We start from the raw sequence: 18,295 nt of genomic DNA on the forward strand, positions 1-18,295 counted from the left end.
ACCAGACTAATCCAAGTTTGGGGGACATTCGATAGCGTACCTGGCCAGTACTTCCCTGCAAGGTTGTTAAGCTCACAAAACTAGGAAACACTAAGAACCTGTAACAAGCCAGAAGAGACCGGAGAGACATGAGAACAAATGCAGAAGTCTGTGACACCCAACTCAATAATTACCTGAACAGGACTTGGAGTAGAAAGAGGACAATGATGAAAACCTGGGAGATCCAAATAATGTACACACTTTACTTAATTATTACGTATCAAGGTTTGCTCATTAGTTGTGACAAATGTTTTATAGTCGTGTAAGATATTAACAATAAGGAAAACTGGGTGTAGTGTATATGGAAACTCTCTGTTACTTTGTTACTTTCCTATAAATCAAAATTATGCCAAAACTGAAGGTTTTTGAAGTTACAATGGACAAGGCCATATACTCCCAGTTTTAAAAAATAAACCTTTGTTTACACTAGGATAAATTTTACTATAGAATTAATCTCTTCACCTTACATTAACATTTTAAAATTATTCATTATGTGCTCTCAAATTTGCAGCAAGTTGTTGACTATGTGTAGAGGATGGACAGTAACAGTTCAATAGTGTAAACTCTCCCTGTTTTCTAACCTGCTTCTCCAATGAGATGGCACAAAAAGCCTCACATTTACAAACATCTTCTAATAATACCATTCCTTTAAAGATAGATGTCTGGCATTAAAATGATAAAAGAAACACAGTAATGACTTTCCCTACTACATAGGCCGAAAAACTAACTGAATTAATGTTTTCACTTGTTTTATTCCCATAGATTGCAAAGAACCTCTCAGTAACTGTTATAAATGGTTGGTGCATTCAATCCATGAGTGACGTGTCTTTTGAAATAAAGTATCCTATTACATCTTGGGATTTATAAAATTGAAATTTTGAAATGAATGTTTACATTTAGGAAAGTACTGACAGCAGTGAAAGCACATACAAGGTATATAGCTTCTGTAGAAGCCTGGTTAATGCCAGTCAGTTGAATGAAACAAAGTTTTTCTTTCTTTTTTTTTTTTTCTTTATGAGACAGAGTCTCACTCTGTCACCCAGGCTGGAGTACAGTGGCAGGATCTTGGCTCACTGCAACCACCACCTCCTGGGTTCAAGTGATCCTCCAGACTCAGCCTCCCGAGTAACTGGGATTACAGGTGTGCGCCACCACACATGGCTCATTTTTTGTATTACTAATAGAGACAAGGTTTCACCATGTTGGTCAGGCTGATCTTGACCTACTGACCTGAGGTGATCAACCTGCCTTGACCTCCCAAAGTGCTGGGATTACAGGCATGAGCCACTGTGCCTGGCCAAAAATCTGTTGTAAAAAACAAGAACCAGTAAAACACGGCCTGTACAATTTTATGCAGGCAATAATTGGAGAATGTATGATGGTTATAATGTCAGTAGGCAGAACTAGCAGGAAGCCATAACAAATCTTAAAGATAAAATTACTTGTGTTAAAACAACAACAACAACAACAACAACAAACCACTTGAATTACTGATTTGATTCTAAAAGGCAAGGTCTTAGGGAAATTTATATAACAACAAGTTAAAACTATTTTCATATAAGATGAAAAGCATTTTTGAATAAGATGAGAGCTTGAGAGCTTGGGTTTGAGGGCTTTGTGATAAGAACAATAAGAAAGAGATGGAAGAGAAGGTCTCCATGAAGAGATGGCAAGAAAGAAAGTGACAGGAGGTCCCTGTGTTAGAAATCCCCTGTGTGAAAAATAATGCCAACTACTTGCTACCAGTTCAGTGTTGTGCTGACCTTTCCTTTACTCCAGGACTTACAGTCAGCCACATGCAGTAGTCTTTTGTTGGTTATGCTTTGGGCCGTAGAGGTGACAAATGGTATCCAGAGTGGGTGAAACATGGGAACAGGGCAGTCATTGATGGAGGCATGCAGGGGGCATTCTGCGGGAACGGAATAGTATTCCCAAAGGGTCCGGGGAAAGAAGGCACCCAGGAATCCCTGGTATCCAGGGATAAGAGGTGGAATGAAGAATCAAGCATTGATGTAGATACTCACTGAAAGAGTGACATTGAAAGCCTGGAGGGCTTTAATATACAAACAGTAAATATGTGGCTTGCATATGTAAAAATCACATGAGTGAAAATACCCCAAGACGTAGGAGTATATGGTGGTGGCACTGTAGCTGTCCTTTTCTTTCTTAATTATTCATTGGTTATCTAGCAATAGTCCATCCATATGATGGTCTTACCTTCCTCTTGGCAAGTCTGCATCATCCTTTTTCCACCTCACAGTTGGTTGAGGATCTCCTTGGACTTGACAACGAAATTCTACAGCTTCTTCCTCCAGTACCACCTGGTTAATTGGCCTCCTGAGAAATGTGGGTCGTTCTTGAAAAAAAAAAAAGAAAGAATGGTAAAATGAGATAAACTATTATATGTGCTTTAATTACATTATGAGATAAGCAAAGGAAACCTAATTTACTGTTGGTACACAGGTACCTAACTCTGTGGCCTTGTGAGTCCAACAGCATTCAATAAAATACAGTATTTTGGAACAAAGGAATAGCTACAGTTTGCACTTAAGATGATACAACCTTTGGAAAAAATATTAAATTGATTTTTCACTGAATCCCTGAGCTAAATCAGGTGGATCCTATCATAAAAAATCAGAACACTGAATTCTACAGGAAAAAGAGATTAAAAATGATCACAGTAATCTATTATCAGGGCTCAATGTGGGAAAACGAAAAGTTGAAAGGAATAAAAATATTTTAAAAACCAAATATTAATATTCCTCAAGAACGCTAGAGAAAATTTAAAAATGTGTACTTTCGCACATATATATAACCTAAATTTTCCCACTTAGGCTATGATTTGATAAGGACTTAATATTCCCATACTATTTTAACTTCATATATGGAAAGCTGTCTGCCTGATTTTTTTTTCTTAAATACAGAGACTGCCATTATTAAATGTTGCAAACTATTTATTTATCAATTTTTTGAGGTTTTCTCCAATGGTCTTCTCTTAAGTGTTTGAGATATTTATCCATCTTTATTTTACTTAATTTTATGTTTTTTATTTCTTCAGTAGTCTGTTTTACTGTTTTCATCCTCTCTTCTTTTATTAATCTGTATTTGGCACTGTTAAATTGTATTCTAGCACTCTCCGACATAAAGCTAGAGAAAAATAAGTCCTTATCCATAAAAGTCTTTTCCTGTCCATAAGATGCTTAGCTTCTGAGGATATAAAACAAAAAGCAGTTTGATGTGTTGCTAAACACTGGCATTCCTTGTCCGGTTTCTTTCCTTTTGGATAATGGCCTGAGACTGGAAAAATTTTCATTTAAATTTTATTAGCCCATATCTAAAAATCACAAACAAATTCAATATTGCTACTTACTGAGGTAGAACGAGAACTAAGCCAAGGAAAAGAAAGATGAGATTCATAGGAAGTTGACACGATTCATCTGGCCATCTGGACACATTTAGCCACCTAGGACTTGAGTTTCAAACCTTCTAATTTAAAATTTTGTACACAGTGCCACAAAAACTAAAATGTATTTGGCAGGAAACCTTCAAAGAAAATAAATTACTTCAAATAATAGATTTTAAGAGTATAAAATAAGAGTATTTGATTTTATTGACTAAATCAAGATCCATATTTATAAAACAGATGTGTGAGTTGCAAGATAAATATTTTATTGCAATAAAACCAACTATCATTGGCATTTAGAAGGAAGATAGTTGTATCTCTGCAGAGAATTTGACAGTAGGGATCAGAATTTTCTGCGTATGCTTGAGTATCTGTAGTCTGAGACTCAAAAATCCCAAGCCATAAAACAAGGCAAATAGAATTTTATCATGAAAAATTTTGTAAATGCAGAATTGACAAGCAATCCATAAAAACGAAAGAAAAACATGGTTGCATTCTAGACACCCTGAATAAATTAGCAGCAAATTGTGCCCCACAGACAACAGAACAAACCTGCATGTCAGATAAAATAATTTAGTGTGATTTTTTTCCAACTCTGGACCCTATGTACCCAAAACAGCTATTTCGGGGCTGGAATAGTTGGTATTGAGCTATCATTTCTGGTAGTTAAATAGGCAATAGGATTAATATATCCTTATGAGGGTCCCAAATGTTAACAGTAAAAAATAAATAATTAGCATAGGAAGCGGGATTGACTTTTTCTGTGCTATCAGGTGCAGCTATTTATCCAGTTCATCCAAAAACTACATCAACCCAATGTTAAAGAGATTTGAGACACTATTGATATTACTCAAGATTGAAAAATGATTCATCAAGAGGAGACCCTTCCTGTTCCCTCTGATTTTAGCAGGAGTATCATACTACATCCCGACACTGGAATGAACAAGCTAGAGAAGTCTTTCTCTCATCCACTCACTCATTCAGCACATGCTAATACAACCACTCCTAGAGACTTTGACTAAGTGGTCAAGCTGGTGAATAGTGAGCAGCTTAGTTTCATTGGGGAAAGTGGTGAGAGACAAAGCTAGCCAGAGAGTGAGTGGTAAGACCATGAAGGCCTTGTTCACCACTCAAGGACTGTGAGCTCTGCCCTGAGGTTGATAGAGAGCTACTGAAGGACTTTAAGCAAGTAAGCAACATTTTGAATTAGCATATGAAAAAGGGCTTGTTGGCATGTCTGTGAAAGATAAAGTAGAAGAGAAACAAAGTCATGAATTAAGTCAAAGTGTTGTTGTAAGAAATTATTTCAGCTTAAACTGACACAATGGTTCATAGGATGTGGAAAAGAGGACAGAAAAGAGAGATCAAAACTGGGGGATCAGTCAGACCCATAGAGTGAAAAGGAAACTCTAGAAAGTGTCTCAACTTTTCATTTAGCAAACTGAAACAGAATGGCAGGTAAAACATGGAGTGTGTGTGAGTGTGTGCATGTGTGTGTGAGTTTGTGTGTTTAAGCTCTTTTCATCATAGAAATGGTGAGGATGAGAAAAATGAACCTCTTATGCCTAAGCCATTGTTAGGCAGATTTCTATTACTTGAAGTCAAATTTTCAATGAGATAAAGGAGGTTACTTATATAATAGGAAGGGAAATAACAATACATATGATCAAATCTGTAGATATAGCTATTGGATTAAAAAACATCTAAATAATGAAGGAATCAAAAAGACTTTTTAAACGTGATGAAGATATTTTGTCATAAATTAAATGTGAAAATTCTCTTAAAAGTAAGATACAAAAGTTATGCCCATTGAAGTCCAGAAGAAGATGGGCATGCCAACATGAAAAATCAGTAAGAAAAAGGAAGTGTGAGCACTGAAGAAGAACCAAAACAACCATTACTTGCAGACACTCTGCAAAATATAACAATGCAGAACAGTGACTTCGATAACTGATCATTGCAACAAAAATAAGAAGTCCATAGGATCATTGCAGCAAAACTGACAATATTGGAAAACGTGAGATTTTAGGATAAATTTCGGCAAACTTATACACTGAAAAACTGTTAAGTCATTGCAATATTAAAACTACCTATCTAATATGAAAAGTTTTCATGACATTATGCTGGGTATAAAATAAATTGAAAAACACTATGTGAGACCAGTTCCATTAAAATACTTACTTATATTTTCAGAAAAACTTTGTGTATGCTTTCCTTAACTTGCTAACAGTCACAAAATCACAACATATAATTAATCCAAATGGCCAAAGTTACATCAGAAATGTCACAAACTAAGCTGTCCTTTCCTCAAGGGGAGACCATCAGGATCCTTAAGGGTTTTTTTGGTCATTGTACTTGTTCTAAGCCTCATTGTTTTATATAGAGACACGTGGAAGCACTTGATTTATAATTTCAAGAAGAATCAAGATACAGGATCCCTGCTGCTGTTCAAATGAACTCAGCAGGGGTACAGAACTTCACAATGAACCTTCTCTCTTCCCTGCTACCCTCAAGCAGAGTCCAGTTGCTTAGCAACTGGATAACCACAGGAGCATATGTGGTATACAATTTTTGGAAGTCTGACATTGGCTCATGGTGAAAAAATGTAATTCGATGGATAGAAAAACAAAACAAAACAAAACAAAGGCAAAGAAGAAGTGAGATGAAAGTCACCTGCATGTACATGACACAGCCACATGGGTTTTATACCTGGGTATTAGGATGTGCTGCCCAACAATGTGACATGGGAAATTCCTGAGATACTGGAGCTTGGTCACATATTTTAAAGTATTATTCTGAGAATGTCCATAGCACCCTTTCTAACAATTATCTCTAAATTGTATTATTCATTATTCCAATTGTTTTCTCTTAATTATACTAAACTCACCTTCTGCTTTGCAATTTTCGTAATTACCCACAGAAAACATTATGTTAAAAACTGTAGGTTTGCCTAACATTTATTTAAGTGGAAGAAATTTTTTGTAAGAACTATTTTCCACTTTTCTTAACCAACTTTATTTCCAGAAAATCCGAGAATCAGAAACATAAATATGAAGACTGAAGAAGCTGTACAGGCCAAAAGTGTATTTCAAATGATTTGCATTTGCAGTGGCAATTGTTACAATAACCAAACACAAAACCAAGCCCCTTTCAGACAGAAATTTTAAAAATTACAAGGAAGTGACTTGAGTCTCTCCTTTTGACTCAAAATCATCTCCAAAAAAATGAAAAGCTCGAAGGATTAGAAAGTAAGTTGATAACAGAACCATCCAATGCATTGATAAGTGATCACACTCAATACCTATTAATGCTCCAGAACCATCCAATGCATTGATAAGTGATCACACTCAATACCTATTAATACTCCATAGAGTTTGGACAATTAGAGCCCCGTCCAATTAAAATAAATATGCATGAAAATCTTAAACCATTGAATAACAAGCAAACTTAATTTTAAAACGTGTCAAAACAAGGTCACTGATTTCTTCGTGTTACTACCTTATGTCTGACCACATATTGAAAAACGGGGAAGAAATCTCAAGGGTCGTTTGCTGACTGCTTATCAATTAGATCAGAGCCTCTCCGAATGGGCTGATCTCTAATTATATAACTGCGGAGTGATCAGAGGCAATGTCTTTGCCAATGCAATTAACATTTTTTATGTGAGATTAACAGGATTTGAATCACCTGCATAACTTGCTTACAAGATTAATCTCTCTTGGGACAGTGGTGTTGTTTGCCAGTTGTTTCTGTAAAGTACAGCCCTCAAGTAGTCAGTCTTGTCAATTTAGTTTCAAATTGGCATTTTGGAAAAATCCAACTTTATATGCAGCTATAATAAAGTCAAATGCCAAGTCTCGTTGTAGTTATGTCAAAAATAATCAGAAAGCAAATATACAATTTAACACAAAATACCATAAATCTGAAATGTGGTTGCATAGTATCTCTTAAGGTCCTTAGTTACATGAAAAAAATTAAGTGCCCAGCAAACAAATTTCTCTTTTTAACTGTATTCAGTCATCGAAAATGGCTTTAAAATTGTCAATGACTGTGTTATAACAGCTATTTCTCAAATGACCATAAAATTTTAAAAATAAACTTTGCTTAACATTATAAAACTAGTGTTATGGCAATAATTACACAGGTAGAGTTCTTTAAGTCCTGTAAGACCAAAGCTATGTAATAAAAGGACATTGGAGTTAACCACTGCTTGTAAACCTTATCTTGACTTCAGCTCAGCCAGAAAGACCTGCCACCCTGTAGTGTCAATTAAATTGGAAGTCAGATGGCCCTGGTAGGTCTCCTTTTATTTAACTGGGCATGTATGAGGTGAGGGTGGGTTTGATAGTCATGGAATATGAATTATCATGCCCTTCCAGAAAAAGACTGAATGATAACGATCTGGCTGTCTGAATGTGATTAAATAAATCCTGACTGTATTAGTTTCTTTTTGGCTAGAACTTTACTTGCCTGAGAAAAATCATCCTATGAAGCAAAGACAAATATAGATAAATGTTCTCAGAGGAAAAAAAAATGCCTCTCTCACCACCTATTAGAGGCAAAGTTTCATGTTATTGCTGATAACATGACATAAGAGTATAGGTGAGAGCCCGGACTCTGTCTGTTCATTCCACCATTAGTATTTAAGCACGTAAACAGGGCATGGGACATAGTAGATGCTCAATAAATATACTCAAGAAAGGATTATATTGCCAACAACAATTGTAATAACACCTCATGTTCTTAATACTTAAATTAATACCACATGCTATTAATAAAATACAGATATTTCTTAAAGTGTGGGTCCTAAGGATCTTCTCTCATAGCATTATCTCTGAATATCTCAACTACTCTCAGGTTATCAACTATTGTCTCTCAAAGACTGAAAACCAGCATCACAGCCCCAGTCTCTGTCCTTATCCTCCCCAAAATGGTTAGTTCTCAATCTGAACATCGTATGGTGAAAATAATCAGTTGGCACAGAGTTTCCAGTAATCTTTTTGAAGAATAACAGTTAAATATGAATTAACAAAAATAGATCATGTGCCATTTGAAAAAAGCTTCCAGTGAAAAGACAAAGAACAATGTGGTATTTAGCCTTAGTGGTGGGGGATGGTGGGGAAGAGAAGCTAAGAGGAAATAAAGGCAGAGAAGCATCACAAGATAATTTTACTTTAAAAAAAGGGTTACTAAAATTCTGAGCTACAGCAAAAGAAACTATCATCAGAGTGAACAGACATTCTACAGAATGGGAGAAAATATTTGCAATCTATGCATCTGACAAAGGCCTAATATCCAGATGTACAAGGAACTTTAACAACTTTACAAGAAAAAACAAACAACCCCCATTAAAAAGTGGGCAAAGGACATGAACAGAAACTTCTCAAAAGAAGACATTCGTGTGGCCAACAAAGATGAAAAAAAGTTCAACATCACTGATTATTAGAGAAATGCAAATCAAAACCACAATGAGATACCATCTCATGCCAGTCAGAATGGCAATTATTAAAAAGTCAAGTAACAACAGATGCTGGTGAGGCTGCAGAGAAATACGAACGCTTTTACACAGTTGGTGGAAATGTAAATTAGTCCAACTGTTGTGGAAGACAGTGTGGTGATTCCTTTAGGATCTAGAAACAGAAATACCATTTGACCCAGCAATCTATTACTGGGTATATACCCAAAGAAATATAAATCATTCTATTATAAAGATACATGCACATGTATGTTCATTGCAGCACTATTCACAATAGCAAAGACATGGAATCAACCCAAATGCCCATCATAGACTGAATAAAGAAAATGTGGTACAAATACACCATGGAATACTATGCAGTCAGAAAAAGGAATCAGATCATGTCCTTTGCAGAGACGCGGAAGGAGGTGGATGCCATTATCCTTAGCAAACTACTGCAGAAACAAAACCAAACAACACATGTTCTTACTTATAATTGGAAGCTGAACAATGGTAATATATGAACACATCGGGGTAACAACACACTGGAGCCTGACAAAGGGGCATGGTGAGGGAGAGTATCAGGAAGAACAGCTAATGGATGCGGGACCTAATACCTAGGTGATAGGTTAATCTGTGCAGCAAAAACCACTATGGCACAAGTTTACCTAGGTAACAAACCTACGCATCCTGCACATGTACCCGGAAACTTAGTAAAAGTTGGGGAAAAAATAAAATAAAATACAAATTACAAAAACAATACTCTCTGCTACAAAGGAACACGATGCTATAAGTAAGGAGGAATTAGAGAAAAGAAAAACTAAGGAGGTTTAAAATCTAATTAATGAAAACATGTTTGACAAAGAAAAATTTAAAATTAAAAATTAAAATTTTCATTAAATTTAAAATTAAAAATTTCATTGAATTGTTTTAGTTGAGAGTTTTCAGATTGAGATTGCTTATCACCTATATAGAGAGGAAGATAGAAGAGTGTCAAACTAAGGTAATGTATTGAACCATTTCAGAACACTGGGGTAAAGAGAGTACCAAACATTTGGAAAGAAAAAAAAAAAAAAAAGAAAGAAAGAAAACTGATCACATACAAAGATACAGGAATCAGAATCACAGATTTCTCAAGAGCATCATGAGAAGCTAAATGATTATTAGAGTCACAACTTTAATATTCTAAGCAAAAATATTATTTAAGTCAAATTCCCTAACTAAAGTATAATTCTAAACTAGAACTCTAAGGTTTGGATAGAGTAAAGGAGTTTTGGTTGGAATGTGCTCCAAGCTTCAGCCAAGCAGAAAGAAGTTGAGAACCCCCCTTCTGAAAAGAGGGGTTCACCAAGAAACAAACACAGCATGCAGAAAACAGAAGATCCAACATTACAGATGAGGAAGACAAAATCAGAATCAGGTTTATGGGGTAGACCTAAGGAATAGCTAACCAAGTCAGATCAGGCAGCCTCAGGGAAGGCTGTAGTGAAGGGGACTTAATAGCTAAAGTCTAAAAAAATAGATTATAGAAGATTTTATAGTTCCTGTTAGAGATTTCAAGAATTCATGACAGGTATAGACAAGCATAAGTAAATGGGAAAATGGGTTTATTATTAATTCAAAGAAGAACCAAAAGAGTACCAGAAAAGAAATACGGTCATAATACTATAACATTCAACTCACAGTCAATAATATTTACATGACTATAGTAACTCAAATTCTGAATATTAATATAACCAATGTTTTTGAAGTTCATATACTAAAAAGAGAAAAAGAAGGAAAAGTGGAGGTGAGAAGGTGGGGAAGGAGATATAAGTGGGCCAAATCGTCATCTTCCATAATAGGAAGTCAAACAATATATGACATTGATACAATGATAAATAGTAGGTTAAGCACATATTCAGAAATACGGAAACAAATCCCAGAAGAACTAGATAAAACAGAATGTAAAATGATGAGAAATGTGTGTGTGTGGGTGAGACAGTGTGTGTGTGTGTGTGTGTGTGTGTTGGGGCAAGAGATTCCTGTATTTCATTCTAAGTTTTGTAATATTTATTATGTTTTACAAATGTTACACATAAAATAAGTTTTCATGTATTGCATTGATAAACACTTAAAAATCATTTTGAAATCCACATGTCATTTTTAAAAACCAGTCGAATTTTGGATAGCAGTTCTCTGATATCTACTCATAATTAGAAACTGAATTATTTACTTCAACTCTCTTTGCCATCCGGGATCTTTAGAGCTTAACATATGTAAACTTCCAGGGGCTATTCTTCAGGAAGGTGTATAGATTAGGCCATAGATGTGAGTGCTATTGTAGACTATGATACCTACTTCTAATTTTTAGATTTGATAATGCCCAGTTAATTAGGATGTTATTTCATGGCCAAAAAATATTAGAAGATCAACCACAATACGTGATTTGTGGAGAATGGCACAGTAACTTTTTAAAATTAGGTCACACTGATCATATCTTTGATATGACCAAATGGCACATTTAAAATATATAATGTTGAAATATTAAACTATAAAACTTCGAAGTCCAAGCCCACTAGAATCAAAATACTTGAAGAATTGAGAAATTCCTTTTCCTAGCAGTATGTCTCGGAAAGTAGATAGCTATTATATTGGAAAAAAACCTTTAATCCTTTCACTGTTTTTCTTGGCATTTACAAGTGAATTACATTTCTTGAACAATTAAATGTTACTTTACTTATACATATACTTATTTTTTTGAACAACAAAATGTTACTTGTTCTGTATAACATATCTTAAGGTAAAGATTGAATTGCAAAGGACATTTAAAAACCTTCTGTAGCTACAGAATGGTTATAGTAGCCAGACCTTTAAAAGTGAAATTGCTGCTCCATGAAAATAAAATTGTATGAAGTATAATCAATTTTACTTATGTAAACATTAGGTCAAAACTGATAATATGCAACAATGCTAAAATATAAAGAGTTTTATTGGAAAATGTGTATTAGATGTAGGAGTACCAGCGTAAAATAAAGAAGATCTCTCTATTAATAAGTACACTGTTTCTTTTACATTCTCTAAGAATAAGGAGCAAAGATACAGAAGGGGTTTCTCGGGCAATACTTGTCACATCCTTGATTTGGACCATCACTTTCTTTGTTGTTGTTTTTCTTTTGGATTTGGATGTTGTTTTCTTACCAATAATGGAAAGTTAGTTTTTCCCTCAACTTAATCTTGTACTTATCACCCCTCAGGTCAGTTCTGACTAGCTTACACCATCTAATAAACATTTCTCAGTTTCCTAAATCAATTCTGCCAGGGGAACTGCCTCTAGACAAATTCAATCTCTTTGGATGATAGCTATTTTCGAAATAATTTAGAAGTTCTCACATAACTCTTGACATGTTTAGGAATCCCCAGTAGTTCTCATCATTTCTTTAGGGAAGGTACAGTAAATATTTCATGAGGATATCTCATTAGTGGTAAGTCTAATTGCTTCAGTAATGACATTAAACTCTTTCAATTTCCTTCTGAAGGCAGTCTATGCTGTAGTAATACAGCTTTTTTTTTTTTTTTTTTTTTCTATTCCAGAGTTTGTGGTAGTTACAGAAAAACAGAAACGAGTGTTTCTTTAAAAAGAAGAGCTGTACTTGTGGGCTTTCAATGCTAACGTTCAGTGACCACTAATATCATATCTTCCCAGGCAAAACTGTATTTTATTCATTACAGAATGGAGCACATCTTGAGACTCTTACAGAGGACTGCATGAAAGGAAGGGGCAAACTCACACTTGTCTGAGCTCTGCAGGATAGAAATCTACATGCACACTTTGAACAATTTTAGTTTTTCTATTCAATTCCTTTAACGAATTATGGGATTTCTCCTAGCTTTGTCATTTGGGACTTCAAGCTGCTTAGTAGCCGCAGGGAGTGTTACCAGAGATTACCCGGTGCTCAGAATGATTGAAAGGAGAGGTCTGCATTCTGGTACACATGCATAAAGCACAATCTTAACACTTGAAAAATCGCAGACATCTTGATACAGTTCTTTCTATAGTGGCACTCCCATTACACCATGGGATGGCATCTCCCAAACTAGCAAAAGAAGTTTCTTTAGGGACCTATGCAGGGCTTTGGTGCCACACTTGGGTGTGTCCTGAGTAATGACCACAAATAGGGATTTTATATCATGCACAGAAGTAGAGGATTATTTTACTGGTACTGAAAAATAATTTACACATCACAATGATATTTTTGCTCTTAAAATATCACCTAATATCTGCAATAGTAAAATGTGTAATGAAGATTGTATATATACACATGTACATATACATACATACATATATGTACACGTATGTGTGTGCATGTGTGTGTCTATAAATGTGTGTCTATACAGAGGTTTGAATAGAACTTCCGTGTAGTCTAAAAGAGTGTTTAATTTTTTAGTATATTTAGCATATCTGTTTTCTCCATTTTTTTTTGTCATTTTATCTCTCTTTCAATCTTCCACAGTTGCCTTGTAGTATTTTCCTTACATTTGTTTCCTTGACCATCTTTGTCCCCAGTTTTCTCCTTTCTGATACTTTATCCACCATTTATGTGATATGGTTCTAATCAGTTTTTAACCTATTAATTGCATTTATCCAGCTAAGGAGAGCCTTGGTTCTTAAAGTTGAAGGAACAGGAATATCATAACAAAATATCTCATTTTAGGGGTCCTTTTTGTAATTTTGAATTTATATGTGTGCATACATAGTATTTTTATCAATAGTTGAAATTATAAATACTTCAGTTGGAATTTCTAAAAACTGGGAAAACAAGTTTTTTTGTACTATACTCTCTAATTTTTAAAAATCCTTACCCTGTGTCTTGCACATAATAGCTACGTGATAAATGCATGAGAGTGGAATGAGTGATAAACTTTAGATAGATGTAATATCTCAAATAGGCTTCGAGAAAGAACATATTTTTACCTTTTGATGAACTCCAAAATCTAACAAATATATGAACAATGTAAGTTAACTGAAGCTTCAAATAATTTTTTCTTTACATCAAAGCTTTTATTGGAAAGCCAGAAAACAAGATAATTCTAATTTGTCACTGCTTACCAAAACTCATGAGTAACTGTCCTTATATGGCCCAGGTTTTAATGTTAGTAATACTTAAAAGCAAAGAAAAATTGATAAAAATAAAAAAATTATAATTTAGAAGAAAGTTTTACCAAAGACAGTCAGCTCTGCTGGGTCACTGTCCCTTTCTCCCACCATGTTGGTACCAACACAAGTATACATCCCTGCATCACTTTTCCTGGTATTGGAGATCATCAGTTTTCCACCACGGATCTGTTACAATCAAACAAAAAGAAAAGAGAAGGGAAAGAAAAAGGAACAGAACAGAAAATAAAAGGTCATTAATAAATAGTTTTGAGTATTTAAGCATATTTGTTTCCCAAAGGAAAAATCTCTCCCATTATTTTGGCATTTGTAGGTATGCTTTCTTTTCTTAAATTCACCCTCAATATAAGTTTCCATACTTTCTTCATAGAAAATATTTTTTAAGGCAGCTGTCCTCTCTTTCCTCATCCTATTTTGAGTCTTGTGACTGACCCCACTAAATCCCAGTAGTTAGTCTTCACACTGAAATTCATGTGAATAAGTTGCTATTGTCATTTGTCATCAGAAACACTGATATTCATTTTAAATAATCTAATAAAATCCATCTGAATCAGAGAGATTCAGAAAGTATATATATGTGTGTGTGTGTATACATACTTTCTGAATATATATATATATATATATATATATATATATATATATGCAGTATTCTGGACACTTAAGAGACAGTAGTAAATCAAATGGTAAAAATCTTTGTCTCCCTAGAATTCACATTTCAACTGTTAGTATTAATCATCTTTGTCTCATATTACTTGTATTGAAGAGATAATTCTTGATGAAAATGGCAGGTTGGATAAAAACAAACACAATTTATAAAATGGTAATATGTATTGGTATAAATCATTAGCATCTAATAGGTTCCCCTTCAAGATTTCTTAAATGAGAAGCATTTATTGGCTGATAAAAACAAATGCAATAATATTAAAATATGTATTTGCTAAAGAGAACATTAAAGCAGAGTTAGGCTTTCAGTAAATGTATAACTCAGTTTCTTTTCCATTTTTTTTTTTTTTTGGTATTCATTTAATTCAATATTAGCTTTACAAGGATTGAGTGTTCTTGAAGAAATACAAGATAAGAACATGTTGGTTTTCTCCATTATTTTTTAATTTCACAGGCAAACACAACTCATGTAGGTTGGCTCTTATCAGAGATGTTTCAAGATTTACAACTTGTCATGCTATAGAAAGGAATTTTCAACTTTTTTTTTTTACATAGGCGGAGAAGACCATTAACCTGTTCTCAATTCTGTCTGAGAATTGAGAATAGAATAGAATAAAATGAGAGCTTATAAAAATGGCTACGAAGGTCATTTCTCCTCCCCCTTGAGGCTGAGAGCTAGGTAATACGACTTGATTTGACCAATGGAACTAAAGCACATATTTCCCTGGAAGAAAGGTTCTTGTTCATTGTGTCTTGCCTTCTCTTGCTGAGTTGGAACCCTGAGACCAACATGGGAACCTACTGAACTAGCCTGCTGGAAAATTAGAGATCATAAGGAGGGGAACCACGATATCCAGCTGAGAGTCAACCAATTGCCCGACTTGTGAGGAAGGTCATCCTGGATTATTCAGCTGCCAGCACTCCTTTAAATAGGCAAGAGCTAAATGCTATAAATATAAACTACCAATCCTTAAACATTGGATGATTTTACTCCATCATCGGGAGTACATTTTCATAAACTTGGTACCCAAGCAAGCCCACTGAGAACAAAATTCTCTTTGGTAATGTCAATCTCACAGTGTTAACAGTCAGACTAGTGTTGGGTCTCAGAAAATGATACCCCAAAATGTGGTGCTTTGGCTTTCTGAGCACTTTGAATTAAAGGAAATCGTAAGTCCTCAGAAACTTCCTTAACATCAATGTCTCTCTGACATTCCTTTGTTTCTGTCCCCTCCTTTGCCCCAAGAACAGAGAGGGGAGCTTGCTAAAGTTCCCTTATCTGACTGCGAAAAGGTCTTCCAAAAGAAACACAATTGCCCTAAATCCCCTGTCTGAAATCTCATTAACCTGTAAAGATTAATTACCAAAGAAGAAACTAAAGGTCATTACCATGCCTACTGGACAGACTGTTCAACTATTCTTCTTGGGGTTGTCATCTGAGAGACTTTATCTACGTAATAAGAAAACCTTTGTTTGCAGTGCAGTTCTGCCCCTCACCTTCCCAGAACTTGTTACCACCTCTCCCAGAGGTCAGAGGAACTTTGTCTCAGGCTATTGTCTATTTGTTGGGCCCATTCATCTTCTATGAGGATCATTTAATCTTCCTCTGAAACTGCCTACTATCCCCACTTCCCTCATCCTATGAAGAGGGAATTAAGCTTCAACCATCTATCCCTTCTTTGAGTTTTATACTTTGTATGATTCCCCTGCACTTACATATAAATATTTTTCTATGCTTCTCGTTCCATTAAACTGTCTATTGCCAGTTTATTTCAGCAGACTAAAAGACTTAAATCTTTGAAGGGTGAAGGGAAAAATTCTCTTTTCCTCTATACCAGAAACACATGAATATACATTGTTATCTCTTCCACAGCCTATCTGGTTCTGTTTTATGTTGTAATCACACTGTGCACATTGGCCGGGTGCGGTGGCTCACGCCTGTAATCCCAGCACTCTGGGAGGCCAAGGTGGGCAGATCATGAGGTCAGGAGATTGAGACCATCCTGGTTAATATGGTGAAACCCCATCTCTACTAAAAAATACAAAAAATTAGCCGGGCGTGGTGGCGGCACCTGTAGTCCCAGCTACTCGGGAGGCTGAGGCAGGAGAATGGCGGGAACCCGGGATGCAGAGCTTGCAGTGAGCCGGGATCACACCACTGCACTCCAGCCTGGGCAACAGAGCGAGACTCCATCTCACACACACACACAAATTATATAAAGACTATATATATATTAATATAATATCAATACTTTATAGATTTTTTATTAAAATGGCACATTCAGCCAAATGAGAAATTATCTTAAATTAAATATATTCACTCTGAGTTGTACTGAATATAAAAATTTTACTACTGAATAATATCAGAAAGTTAAGCAATTATATACTATTTCTGTGGGTTGGTTCTCACTTAAAAACTTCACATATGAATATTGCATGGATCCTCTGAAGAAATAAAACGATGACATGCCATTCCCCTGTTTCTGTGTGTTTCATTTTGAATATTAATCAACTGATGAATCTGATTATAAATTTCCTTTGAAAACAGTTATTTTTCCGCATGAGCTAACATGCAGAATCAGTCAGCTATTTTGATTTCAATTTTATTTCATATCTATTCAATCTGCTTTTAAATCAATTCATGTATAAAATTTTACTGTTATAAATATTATTTAATTGGAAAAATTGGAAACAGCATTTGAGATATTCATCACCTTAAATTATTTTCACTTATAATTTTTGAAAATGGTGCAAAATTAGATGTAGTTAATGTGGCTTATGGCTATCATTTATAGTTTAACACTCATGTACTGCATGGCTAACAGAAGCTTCTGGAGCTTTTATAAAAGAGCTATAACATCCGCCGGGCACGGTGGCTCACACCTGTAATCCCTGCACGTTGGGAGGCTGAGGTGGGTGGATCATGAGGTCATGAGATGGAGACCATCCAGGCCAACATGGTGAAACTCCGTCTATACAAAAATCACAAAAATTAGCTGGGCGTGGAGGGCCCGCCTGTAGTCCCAGCTACTTGGGAAGCTGAGGCAAGAGAATCACTTGAAACCAGGAGGCAGAGGTTGGGGTGAGGGAGATCGCACCACTGCACTCTGGCCTGGGTGACAGAGCAAGACTCCGTTTCAAAAAAAAAAAAAAAAAAAGCCAAATATTGCAGGGTAAAGATACAATTCAGATTGGTGCAATTAATATTTCATGTACTCTGGATTTACACAATTTTTGTCTCTTATAGTCTCATCCAAATGTTTTTAAATCTTTTCAAGGCAGTATAAATTGTAATTAACATTCAAAAACAATTATATTAATAATAAGTTAAAGGATAAAATACATCTATTTTGTATTTTGAGACTGAAAATTCAATCTCTCTGGGCCACGATTTTAATTTAACTCACGCTTATTCTTTCTTCCTTGTCATCAATTCGAACTTTGTCTTTTTTCCAGTAGATGGTGGGTTCTGGGTGTCCCCGGGGAGGCTGGCACTCCAGGATTGCAGGCTCTCCAGCTGCCACTACAACATCTGTGGGGTTTTGTCGGAAGTCATCTCGTAACACTGAGGAAACATAAT

The 18,295-nt window shown here is 35.3% G+C and overlaps 1 protein-coding gene across 26 annotated transcripts in view; it reads right to left on the reverse strand.

The window, feature by feature from the left end:
* Positions 1-18,295, reverse strand: part of LOC105485558 (roundabout guidance receptor 2) — a 1,382,758-nt gene that overhangs the window by 155,811 nt on the left and 1,208,652 nt on the right. For all 26 annotated transcript variants that reach the window (XM_071089525.1, XM_071089527.1, XM_071089519.1 and 23 more), the window contains 3 exons: positions 18,123-18,280; positions 14,100-14,220; positions 2,257-2,395 (listed from right to left, as the gene is read on the reverse strand). In XM_071089525.1, coding sequence (XP_070945626.1) covers positions 2,257-2,395; positions 14,100-14,220; positions 18,123-18,280 — 418 coding nt within the window. The remainder of the gene's footprint in view (positions 1-2,256; positions 2,396-14,099; positions 14,221-18,122; positions 18,281-18,295) is intronic.

The sequence above is a fragment of the Macaca nemestrina genome, chromosome 2 (assembly GCF_043159975.1).
Source record: "Macaca nemestrina isolate mMacNem1 chromosome 2, mMacNem.hap1, whole genome shotgun sequence".
Classification (NCBI taxonomy): domain Eukaryota; kingdom Metazoa; phylum Chordata; class Mammalia; order Primates; family Cercopithecidae; genus Macaca; species Macaca nemestrina.